The 13,717-nt window shown below is 35.3% G+C and overlaps 1 protein-coding gene across 1 annotated transcript; it reads right to left on the reverse strand.

The window, feature by feature from the left end:
- Positions 1–954: 954 nt before the first annotated feature.
- LOC132296282 (monooxygenase 1-like) lies at positions 955–5,772 on the reverse strand. The gene is made up of 6 exons (XM_059794492.1): positions 5,693–5,772; positions 5,097–5,243; positions 4,695–4,745; positions 3,909–4,077; positions 2,402–2,630; positions 955–1,490 (listed from the first exon to the last, which is right to left on the reverse strand). Exons 1-6 carry the CDS (start codon positions 5,770–5,772, stop codon positions 955–957), a joined length of 1,212 nt encoding a protein of 403 aa, XP_059650475.1.
- Positions 5,773–13,717: the final 7,945 nt, after the last annotated feature.

Here is a 13,717-nt window from a genome sequence, read left to right on the forward strand (position 1 = left end):
AAGCCTTGTGCTTGTTTATTATAAAGAACAGAATATGATAAAAATATCGACATTAATAAAATAAAATAAAAATTGTTTGAGTTTGTGTACGTCGAAGAGTAACTAGATCAAAATTTTAATTTTGATAGAAATCTTAAGTTCATCTCATAGCAATTTGTGTCAAAGCAAATTCATTTATTTAATTATTATTATTATATATATAAATAAATAATCGATGGAGGCTCATTCATTTATAAGAAAATATAGTGCATCTATCTTTTAGAGAGGAAATAATATTGGCAAAGACAGAAAAATTTTAAAGAGAAAAAAAAAATAGAAAGAGAGATAATATCAGCAGTCACAACAAATATTTTAGAGAGAAAAAAAATTAGAGAGAGAATATCGACTGTGGCGAGATATTTTAGAGAGAATATATTTTTTTAGAGAGAAAGATAACCATGGCGACACACAGAGAGTTTTACTTGGATATGTCTTGAAGCACATCGAAACAAACTCATTTAGTGTTCAAATATATACAATATTAGTAGGGGCATTCTTGTCACACAAAAATGGCACTTTTGATTTTTTATTTTTTTTAAATGACATCACCAACTACTCTTTTTCAATGAATCCATTCAACTGGGGTAAATTGATCAAAAGATGAATAATACAAGGAGTTATATTCCTTTTTTTTCCTTCTAATAGAGGTGTTTCTTGCAATTTTTTATATAGTAAAAAGTTTTTTTTTTGTACTTAACCCTTTTTTGTATTTATTTTTATATAATAATAATATATGTAATCCAATGTTTGAGATAATGACACATCAGCCATGAGGATGATGTTTCCCTTTATAGGTAAGGAGCTAGGTAAATATCATTCTTTAAATTAACAAAAGTCATTATTGAGTGTGAGAAATTCTCACAACCAGCAGAAACAACAACAAAGTAGCAACTTATACAAATCAAAGTCTCTGAATCAAAGGCGGCCGCAGTCATATTTGGTATGATAAGTCGGGTTACGGAAGAAAATAGCCAGGAAGACGAAACAAGCAAATTTTACTAGCAGTGATGTTGTTGGAGTCTCCCATAGCAAACCACAAAGGTATGTCTGTGTTGACAATTGCACCACCCTCATTCTACGTTCTTTCACATATTGATCCATTGCTTCTCCAATTTCATGCACCATCATCTTCCTCTCTCTTGCACTCGGATTAGTCGGACTCATCTTCTCTGCCAAGCATCTAGCAAGAGCAATCGCGTCTTCTAGACCTGCTGAGCCACCCTGCCCGAGGAATGGTCCCATTACATGCATGGCATCTCCGGCTAGTGTCACCGTTCCTTTTCGAAACTTTGCTAGTAGTAAGTTCCATGGTGAACGATATCGCATGCGTGTGAGAGACAGTGTACTTGGGTCACTGCTTTTTATCATTTCTGTTATTTCTATTGGGAAACTCATGGTTGATTCCAGAGCTGATTGTTGGATGAGCTTCGAATCCTGCGAAACCTTTGCATCTGTTCATTTAAAGTAAGTGCCATTAAATGTATAATTACATCCTCATTGCATATGTGGCAAAATATTTTTATGACGCATTATCATCAATAAAAAATAAAAGGGAATGAAATTAATCAAACATGATGAAATGGGCCCATCCGACTGTCGACATTCCTTTTTTATTTCAATATTTTATATTTAAAATTAAATATGATGTGTCATAATAAGATTGTGTCACATTATGCGTCACCATCAGACTGTCATTCCTTTTTTATTTAAACATTTTACATTTAAAATTAAACATGATGTGTCATAATAAGATTGTGCCACATTATGCGATGGTGTAAGTCCTCAGTTTGTAAAAGAAAGTGGAAATTTAGTCAAAACCCACAAGATAGAAGTAAGTGTTAAAAAAATTTTAGGCGATAACACATATATAGAAGGGTTTTAGGGTTTGTATTGTTCACATTGAGCATAGAAAATTCCTAAATAAAAAGTGATAAACAAAATAAGTGCATTTGGCATTAGGGGTGCTGAGAGACTTAAGTATCTCATTTTTTCTCAACATGATAAAATCTTTTTATCATATCTACTGTGAACATATGCATGGAAGAACTCAGAAAATTATGTGAGGGGGTTAATGGTGAATTTTTTTTTTGTAATTTTAGTCTGGGCAATAGTAGAATTTTATAGGTATATAATTCAAAAAGAGAAAATAAGTGAGGGCAATTGCCTTCACTAAGGTATAGATAGGTATATCCCTGAACATAAGTCGAACCACGTTAAATATCTGTATTATGTTTGATGTGCAGTGATTTGTTATAGTAACACTTTCAAAGATCAAATATATAGAAACATAAAGACATGTCAAAAATCTCTATCTTAGTTGTAAGCGATGATGCAAAATCAAATGCAGTAGACTAGAGTTTACCTTTAGAAGTCCATTGCTGAACTACAAACCAGAAGACCAACTCATCAGTAATTGGAATTCTTCCCACAAAAGTGTCCCCAATCTTCATTTTGACAAACTCATTTGCAAAAGGGTGACCATTTGCGTAAGTTGTTAAACCTCGCGTTGCACATATGGTGTGAAGATTGGAAGGCTTTAGCTCAAGGAAATCCGCAACTACTGACTTGGCTCCATCACATCCGATCAAAACCTGTGACATGAAGAGTCAAGCATAAACTACATTCTTATTCATAATTATCTTATTATCCGATCAAAACCACCTGTGACATTCCTAGCAATATTTTGCAGACATGCATGCAGACTCCAAAGAGAGCTTCCGGTAATGCACAGTTGAATAAAAAGCAAACTCAGGCTCCCCATTTGTTATATGGACTCTTTAAAAGTAGTAAAGTACCCGTGTCGGACGACATTTTTGGTTGGATTTGTACTTAAAAAGCATAGCAATCATTCAATTACATTACATTATTACTTTAAAATGAGTTAAATGCCTATATTGAATATTATATTGGATAAAAATATTACTTTACTCTAAAAAATAAAATAAAATAATTAAAGAAATGAATATTTAGCCGTGCCTTGTGTTCTTCTGTTTGCAGATTTGACATACCTGACTCATAGATACACACCCGTGTCCGACACCCGTACCCGAGTCCATGTAACTTAGGCTCTCACCATTGTAAGTTTTGAGGAGAATTAAATGTATGCAACTTTATCTTCGCTTGCAGAGAAACTGTTTTCTTAATTGTTTCGAACCTATAACCTCCATATTACAATGAAGCAAAACTTTTTTTTTTTTTTTTGAAAAGTAAATTAAAATATTATAAAGAGGGAGCCTAAACTGCCCATAGCAATATTACATAAGTAGCCCAGGCTTGAAGTAATTAAGCCAGGCCATGAGAGAATAAAGTTTGAACAAAGTAGCCAAGCCCAAAGACTCCAGCCCGAGAAGCTAACAGAAAAGGAAACCATCAATGGCTTCGACAAATCCGGCATCAACATGGTGAAAACCGTCAATGGAGCAAACTTAGCCACACTTGCTTAATCTAATTATCAAATGAAGTCTAGCGCAGAAGATAGTTACAAGTAGGTTTTGCTAAAAAGGCCAAAAAGTTGCTATTGACATTAATGCTCCGCTGTAAATTTTTATTTTTTTGTTCTTTTATGTTTGATTGTCTTAAAATATTTAAGAAAGAAAAAATATTTAAAACTAACAAAAATGATTTAACAAACAATTTTGGACAAATTTTTTTACACGTTGTACGTGAGCTGGGTTCAGAACGTCAAGAGACAGTTTGGTGTCCACCTGATGAACTGGACCTTAACCTCTATTTAAACTTTTGCTAAATATCAAAAAATAAAAATATTATACATGAAAAAGAAAAATATTTTCAGAAAAAGATATTTTACGTGTCTTTATTGAAAATCGCTACCTTGAACTAGCACTACCAAAAAAATAAAACATTAATACCTTGGCCATAATAGAACTCCCATCTTGAAGTTGAAGAATGGGATAAGAAGTTGAATGGTCCAATTTTACCGAGACTATTTGGCATCCAAAACGTACTGTACCATGTGGCAAAGACTCGGCTAAGATCTCGATCAAGTCACTCCGTTTCAAGCACCGTGTTTCACCATTCCTATATATCAAAGTTACAATATTTATCTCATTGATTGCAAAAATATAGCTAATTCATTTAAATTTGTTTCAATGATCGTGTTCATGGTGTTACATTTCGTGCTTATTGTGTCAAATCCTATTGCTAAGCAGAAGTTGTGAATGTTCACAATATAATAAAAAATAAATAAAAAATATTGAATTTACAGCTTTGAATTCTGCTCTCAGCAGTACATGCACATGAAAGGAAACACTATAGGAAAACCTAACAACCAAGACTTTTTGCCAAACAAGTCCAAAATTAACCTATATCTTAAAATTACAAAGATATATACAATTAACCTATATATATATATCGAAAATATTCAATAGTTTTCCTACAAGACTGAAAAATGCAATTTCAGGGATCTAAATAATGGAATTTGGCCAAAAAAACGACGTATGTTGTTAGCAAAGCTAGTTAATATTGATGGTTGTTCTAATCGAGAGTGGGTCTTCTTTGGCCAAAATGGGCTCGTTTGAACTCTTGGCAATCCAAACAAGACATATATATAGGTTTCGACAATTTGTTCTACATCAAATTAATATATATTTATTCATGGTATGGAATAAAATAAAAATGTGATGTTCCAAACTTACCCGAACGGTAATTCTTGTTGCTTACCCTCGTCTAGCAACACAAGTCGTGACCTATACATGAAAGAGACAGTTAGAAATAGATTCTAACTTAAATTTTTTAGCTTTATCTAGCAATATATGTACATGTTCACGTACATAGAGGGGGGAAACTAAGAGAACAGGTGAATGAGTTGTAATCCTCTGTTGTACTGCACGTGTAGAACATGCAATAAAACAATGAAGTGCTGTGATTGAAATACACACAAGCACACAAAGTTATATGTTTCAACCACAGTCCTCCATATATTGTCACATTGTGCAATGCACCAGAGGATTTAGTTGTATGTTTCAATTGCAGTACTCCTCCATTGTCTTATTGCAGTTGTGCAATACACAAGAGGATCTTGGTCCATAGATGCATACCCTTCGATAGGAAGAGCGGTTTGTCTGAGCTTAGAGCCCACACCAAGCTGATCGAGAACACGCCAACCATTAGCCATAATGAAAATAGCTGCCCCCGTTGCACGTAAGGTCTCGGATCTTTCCAAAACCACGCTTCTAATGCCCTTCCTGCACAATCAATGGAGTGTTCATGGGGTTGGCAAGGGTGGAGGGTCTTCCAATTAGAAGACCTTTTTAAAAAAATAAAAAACAATCGAGATATTGCATATCAGGAGCTAGAAAATTATTTGAGATGGGGCACTCTTCAAAAATAAATAAATAATAATAATAATAAATAAATAAACCTTAGCCCGGCATTCGGTCCTTATAGCTTGGTCTTGAATATCACAAATTCACAATAGTCAATTGTAAAATATGATCACACTGTAGTATAGTGGTATTTTTTTACCTTTTAAAATAAAAACCGAGAATTTAAGTCACCTCTAAACGAGTTGGTGGATGCTAGTTTTTAGACTAAGTTTTAAAAAATGAGACATTTATTTTGAAACATCAAGAAAAAAAGGAACAGTTATTTTGAGATGGAAGGAGTAATTGGAATGCTGAGAAAATGGAGTGACCTGTGAAGGGCAAGGGCGGTGGCCAGACCACAAATTCCAGCCCCAGCTATGACAATATCAATCTGCTCATAAACATCCATCTCTCTCTCTCTCTCTCTCTCTCTCTCTAGGATGGACACGGGTTAATTTGGCTGCATCAAGATATACATTATATTTATAGAGATCCTTAACAATGAAATATTAGAAAGAGTAAGATAAATTAAATAGTAATAATTGAAAAGCCCTACATTCCATCTGAAGTGAACTGCATTTAACCTGGCGGTTATCTCTATCTTTTAGTTGACCTTGAGCTAAAAAATAGCTTTGAACTTTAAATAATTAAAGAATGCAATAAACACGCATGCAAAAACATGCCATGTTAAACACACCTTAGAAATTTAATTTCTTGAGTCCTCAGAGGCAAGTGGTATATAGATCTTAGTATTTTGCAATAAAAGAATATTGGTAGTACTTATATATATATATATATATCTATCTCAACATGCTTGTTTGACTTGAAGATTCGCTTACATTTTTAAAGTTTAATTTTCTAAGAATGTGAATGGCCCACGCTTGCAGTGACGTCTCTAGTGTGAGGTACACACCATATCATTAACAAAAAACACGCATGCATTGTGTTGTTGCATAAGCATGCCAAACAAGGATTCCCCTAGTGAAACCCCAAAGGAGAAAAGAAAATGGAAAACAAAACAGAATAGGTTGTGAAAACTAAAGAAATAATTTTTCTTATGAAGATTCGTTGCAGAACAATGAATTTGAATCATGTATCACGTTAATTAAAATGTATCTCAGGAATTCTCATGAGATAGGGTTGAACCGCAAAATTGGGTCTCATTTTAGGCCATCAATGGTCTTAATTATTTATATTTACACCCACAATATCAACCACTGGAAAGGCAACATGTGGCGAGTTCCATGGGACTTGCCACACTAGATTAATATTCGAGCATTTGGAAAGGAAGCTACAATCAAGGATGAAAGAGGCAGTTACACCTAGCCACCCAAGTTTGGAGCATGGAACTGCTCGGACCTGCCATGTGGAACTGAAGACCAGACAAGAATATGAATGATCCTATGAGGTGAAGCGTACCAAAAGGAGAAAGCATGTGGCAATCAATTGCCACGTGTAAGGTTTGGATTGCCAAAGATTGGGTAAGTAATTTAAGATGATACTTGAACTCTTTTTATTTTATTTTTTATTTTTTGAAAGTTCAAGATAAATATATTAAAATAAATAAGGTACATAACAACCCAAGAGGTTAGCCCATTGCTAACATCAAGAAGGACTAAACCCAAGGTAAGCAGTACAGCACAAGAAGGCTCAAGATAATACAAAATGTGTATGATGAAACATCAACACAGCAGACCGGTGATCATGGAACATATCCCCAACATAGCTAATTTTAGCTAGGGATGCAATGTCTGGAGGCTTCTTTGGTGGTCGAATCACTGATTGTGGAAGCTCCCATTCCACAACAACCCTCCTAGCATTGAGCGAATCTGAAATTGTGGAAGTGAGTAGCTTGGATCGAATGATTTCCACAGTCCTATGGAGTACTGAATTGGCATGAGATGCTTTCTTCTTGAAAATTCTGCTATTCCTTTCTGTCCATATGTGATATACCAGTGAAGCTAAACCCAATTTGGATATAGTAATGTTATGAAACTGAGAGTTGTCTCACCAGTGATATGATGCCCATGCAATGAGCTGTGTCCAAGATGATGGTTGAATGTAAAACCCACAACGTGCTTGTAGAAAGTGCCACAAGGGTTTAACAAATAAACAATCAAAGAACAGGTGGTCATGAAACTCGAGTTCACTATTACACATAATGCACATTGAAGAGTTTATATGCGCTGTACATCTTCTGTTTGGAGTTGGAAGCTTATGTTGAATTGCAACCCACAGTGTAAACGAGTGCTTGGGGATGGAAGGCTTGAACCAAACCAGATGAGTCCATGGTAGGGTTGGATACTACTGATTATAGTGCTTTATTGTTTTTGCTATGGAGAATTGGGTGGAGTTAGATGGGATCCAGATAAACTTATCACTACAGGCAGGGTTGGGTTTTGGAAGTGAGGATACTGGTTGAAGCTGAGGCAATAAGTTCAAGATGGCATCTAGAAAGGTCCATGTGTTATTGAGGATGAATGTGTTTCCTTTGGTCCTACTATCAAATCCAGTTGCAGCAATTTGTTGAGGAGACACATGTTAATGCAATGGACCAAGATGGCACCAAGTGTCAAACCAGAAATTAAATGAAGTACCATCTCCAATTTCTAGCTTGACAAGTGGTTTGATTGAGTCTCTAAGACCAAGCAATCTCCTCCAAGTCCAGGAATACTACCGAGGCACTTTAACATCCCAAATACTTCTGCCCATAAGGAGATAGGTATTTATGTATCCATTTAACCCAAAACATGTTTTTTGAGCTAAGAATATTCCAGAAATGCTTCATAACTGCACTTTCATTCCATAAATGCAAGTTAGGTAGACTAAGACCCCCTGCTCTCTTTGGGAGACAACATTTATCCCATGCTACCTTAGCACTTGTCTTTTTAAGAACTGGCCTAGACCACAAGAATGCACCAAAAATGATATTCTGTCAATCCTGGATGATATTTGACTTTATCAACTAAAGGAATGTGTAATATTGTTAACATTATTCTAACTTACCATGTAAGTTAGGATAACGCCTAAAATTAAGGAGTCCCATTAAGTGAGGGATTGTAGCGGAAGAAGATTTCTTAAAGACTAAGATTCAGTCTAGATACATTACAAAGATGAGAGATTTTAGTAGCATGATGTGGAGGTTGCCATATGAAAAGCATAATGTCTAAAGTGGGTCAAAACCACTTAAGGAAGTTGCTAAATTATTGGTGTCGTGCATAAAATCAGAACATGGGATTCAAATTTTCAAATTAAAAGGAGTTATATGTGGCATAATCCTAGCAAAATCATTGCACTTGGCTGCCATACAAGGAAGTTTTGTGTCAAAGTTGACTATATCAACTCTACCAAGTGATATGTCAACTATAGAAGGCAGCCACTCTCCCTATTTAGATGAGGAGGTTGCTAGTAAGTGGGCTGAGAACATGAAACATGTACCAAAGAAAGTTGAGAAATAGATGGAAGGTCGGGATCCTTTCAAATGACGATTTTAAAACGTAGGTAAAAGTTATAACATACTTTGCACTACTAAATCCACTCTATTAGAGTTGTAAATTAATGGGAAACATGTTAATTTTTACACGTGTTAGCACTATAAGAAAGCTAAAGAAAACGTGGGACATCTGACACAAACCAGACTTTCCATGTTGAAGTTTTCAATTACTGCCGGAACTGTTCTTTCCACCTGGTAGTTCCAGAATGTGAATAAAGGCTAGCAACATGCAAATACAGTTTTACACATGTCAACACTATGAGAAATCTGGGGAAGACATAGGACACGTTGCACAATCCAAACGTTCCACTTGGAAGCATATCCAATTGTTGCTGGAATTGCCATTTCCAACTGCTGCAAGGAAATTTTATAAATAGGACACTTATGTGCAACAGGCAAACCTTGCTCAACACACATAACAAACCAATACAACATTTTTCTTTTCATGTATTTTTACATTCCCGGCAATGTATTTACATAATATTCAATTTTAGTCCAGCACTTTCTTTTCCTACTTTCCAGCAAGTAGTTAATTCCTAATTCTTTCAATTACAAGTCTTGCACTTTCGATTTTGTTTTTCTTTCCATTAGCACTAGAACTATCCCAAAGTCCTTTTTCAAGGCAAAAAGAACGCTAGAGATTTGGTTATTCCAAGCTTCCGCTTAATCACTTAATCCCGATAACTTTTTATTGGAATATTGTTTGGAGCTCCACTTTAGAACGACAACAGTTCCTGGTACGCCCGCAACCTTTCCACATGCTTAGAAATAACAATTTTTTGTGAGCCAAACATATTGCCATGCCCGCCCGGACATTCTAGATAGATTGTTTCATGGCATGTGGAAAAAACTAAGGCAAGTCTGTCCAAGACCTTATTGAAGTAGAAGAAATGCAAGCCAGTGTCCAGTGAAAAGTTCACGAGTTGTACTCAATGAAAAAGATATGGTTGAAAAGTTTGCTCAAGTAATGGCAAACAAACCTATCATAGATAACATTTGTGTGATGGCTTTCCAGCAAGATGGGTACGCTCAAGATAAGCAAAAGCCGCTTATTCTCAAGAGTGAAAGTTAGAAAATTTGGTAAACCGAATCTCTTATAGGTTTGAATCTATGTTAGAACAGTCTTTTAGAAGTTTGAATCAAAACTTGGCTTCTAGGCTAAATAATTCTAAAGGGAATCAACAATTAGTCTTTCAAGTCAATAGGCTAACCACATATGTTGAACGCAGTACCTCTTAACGACATGCATATATGTTCCTTCAAAACCAGTAGTAGGTGCAGTCTGTTTCAATGACACATATCCATATTCCAGTATCACATGTGGTTCATTCAATAGCACAGATATCTGTTCCATAATCAGTGCCCATGCCAGTTACCCAGCAAGTCTAGAACCTTCTACTTGTGGTGTTTCTACAACAAACTTGGTATGATCAGGTTGGCCAACCATTTTCATACCACATTCCTCAAGGATAATAAAATGTTAATTTGTGAACACTTAACTAGTAGTGGCTACGCTACCAAGGCTACACATGGCTATTCCTATGGCGGTTGGGGGGGAACCTTTTCCAAGGGAGCCACTTCCAAACCAAGGAAGAAGAAACTATTGGAGGAAAAACCTGTTAGTAGACCCTAACCCACTGCCAATGGCAGGTGGGGGGCATCAAGGAATCAATCAACGTTAAGGTTGGCCAGATAATAACCATCTACAACTTATGATGTTTGATAGTCTTATCATACGCACATTTAAGAGCTCAAATATGAAATATTCAATGCTCATCAGTTGGCTTCAGAGGTATGGACTAGAAAAAGAAATGAACAGATTTGTCAAAAATGGTCAAGCCACCCATCACTCAACCAGAGAGGTGGAAGAGAGTAGACCATCCAAATTAAGTTTTCTATACGTGATGATTTAGCCTTGATCCACACTCAAAATCGTAGGCTTCAAAGAAAAATGGTTGAAAGGAAGAAACTATGGGAGAAGGATTATGGGTGGACTAAGGAGTCATTGGAAGTTCAAAAATCTTTGGACCTAATTGAACATCCATTAAGAGGAAGGGAAAAAGATTCGGATGATTTGCTAGATCTGGTTTCAGAAGTTGGAGACACCCTAATGGAAGAGGATGTTCCAACAAAATAAGGTACAGAGATGGAAATATTTCAGAGTTCCACCAGTAACAAGAAAATTCACTTTGGAAGCCTACCATATGCGTTCACTTACAACATGATGGTGGTCTTTCCATTGGTGTTTGGACCTAAGCTTGATCAGCCTATTTCAATGGAAGGGGACGTAGTGAATACAAGTTATTATATAGAAAGTTTGAGAACGACAGAATTTGAACCTTTTCCAACTGGAATAAGCAATGGCATTCAAGTGAAAAATATCTCAGAAAATGAGACTAAAAACGCTCAAGAGGAAAAGAACAATCTAAGTTTAACATAATACAACCAGGCCACACTAGTGGACTTGGAAGACCTTGACAAAATATGTCTTAATGCCTTAGATCATGTTATTATTCAAAAGGAGAATGTCATGAAGGCATATAATAAAAATGTCAGAGTTAAGTATTAACCTAAAGGAGACTTAGTGTGGAATGTTCAATTCCCAATTGGAATAAAAAGGCAAAAATGTGGAAAATGGATCCCAAATTGAGATTCCTTATGGAATAAATCCTTTGAAGGGATGCATCTTGATTAATGGCTTTAGATGGTATTCTCCATCTAATTCCCATTAGTGGAGCATACCTTAAAAAGTACTCCCCTTCCATCTATGAAGTACGTGAGAAAGATATGCAAGAATCGGCCGAATAGACGGTTGGTCTGAACCTTCTAACCTAGATAGAAGTTAAAGTTGGAAGGTTAAATAAGGTACTGTGGAAGATACTTATTTTCCAATGGCTGATTCACTGACCATGTCTTTTGAAATTTCTCTAGGTACCTAGAATGGTCATATTGAATAAAACAAACACTACAAGAAATTAGGGTTTTCGGGACAGTCCAAACTGTCCCTAAAAGCCCGGAATCAGTCCCTAAAAGTCAAATTGGTCCGTAACTAAAAGTAGCGTACCAAAAGAGCTTTAGGGACGATTAAAGTTGACTGTGACAAATACTTTTGACCTTTAGGGATAGTCCAAACTGTCCCAAATAACACCATCCCTAAACCTTTTTAGGGACGGTCTAGACTGTCACTAATCAAGTACGAATTAGGGACAGTTTGAAGGACTGTCCCCAATACCTACAGTATTAAGGACAGTCTATCTACAGTATTAGGGACAGTCAGACCGTCCCTAATACATTATTTTTAAATTATTGTATTAAATTATAATTATTGTATTTTTAAATTATAATTATTGTATTAGGGACGGTCAGACCGTCCCTAATATATTATTTTTAAATTATACTTCTTGTATACATGTATAAATTAAAGTGATATATAATTAATATATAAATATATAAATTTTATAATTTAGTTTGATATGTTTGATCTTTCTAAATTCGCAGATTGTGGCCAATGAAATAAATACTACACTTGCATTTGCTTCAAAACAACAATAACTGTAATTTATTGCAAAATCAAACAACAGGAGCTATTATTCATTGATTATTCCACTTTGAGAACAGGAAAAATCCCATTTGCCACCACCCAGAAGAAATGAAGCCTAATTAACTAAAACATAGACAAACCTATACATATATATGACCATTTATATCTGTTGTAGCCCACTATGGCCACTTTTCACACAACCTTCAATGGTACCAACTCACTCTGTGTACCATCCATCTCAAGCTTTGAAGGTATGAAACTCTTTATAAATAAAGCAACATACAGCATAATGATGAATGGGCAGGAAAGGCCGATCCAAAATGAAGGAATAACAAATGCATTCAATCTGTAGAACATCGATCCTCACTTGATAGTACCCTGCCCAAAGCCTGCATTAACATAGCTCAAAGTTATATATATACATATATTTGTGTAGATATAGCATTTGAAATGAATCAAAGGATTATTAACTTACTTATCAGACTCTAAGGATTCCTTCAGTTGATGATCTAACTCCAGAGTGTAAGTCATTTGCATCATCTGGAAAATATATATATATATATTCACGATCAATTAAAGTAAGAATTTTAGTTAATAATGGTTGACCGGAGTTAGATTTAGATTTTAAACTTACTCAGTGGTGTTTTGGAAATGAAAAAGCAAGCTCCGATTACAATGTAGCACAGCAGAAGAATTAACCATTTTATGTAGTGGGATGTCCCGTGCTATAAGACGATAGAAAGAAAATACACAAAATAATTCAACTTCTATGGAGCGTCTAAAAGGACTTTAACCATGTAATAATACACAAAATACAGTATAAATTTGATCCATCCTAAACCCAAAGTTCTAAACTGGCCAAAATAGTAAAAGTTATAGCCAGTTTTCACTAAATCTGCTTCAATTATACTTTTTCAAGATTCCATATCATTTTGCTAGAATTGTTCATTTGACTAGAATACCTAACAACTTTTTCTTTTTTTTTTACCTAGTCAAAATACATAACAACTAATTACACTAAACTAATAAATAGTATATGGTTAGTAACAGCAACAACAACAGAAGCACAAAATCCATAAGAAAGATTTTATTTATATGTAAAGATCATGCAGAAAAAAATAAATATGCTGATAGATTCTTATGTAAATGCACGCAGAAGAGAGGCATGACAACAACTTTTCAATGTGGTATTTTCTGGGGAGAATGAATTAGAGGGCACACGGCATGGCATGGTCCATAACCTAGGCCAGATGCCATCCCATTTTTGGTTGAACATATGAAGGATAGTTGGACAGCAGCAAAGTTAGGTTTCCTACCTGT

The sequence above is a fragment of the Cornus florida genome, unplaced genomic scaffold, assembly GCF_030987335.1.
Source record: "Cornus florida cultivar Cherokee Brave unplaced genomic scaffold, ASM3098733v1 CherokeeBrave_3.0.0_Hap2_Chr02, whole genome shotgun sequence".
NCBI classification, from domain to species: domain Eukaryota; kingdom Viridiplantae; phylum Streptophyta; class Magnoliopsida; order Cornales; family Cornaceae; genus Cornus; species Cornus florida.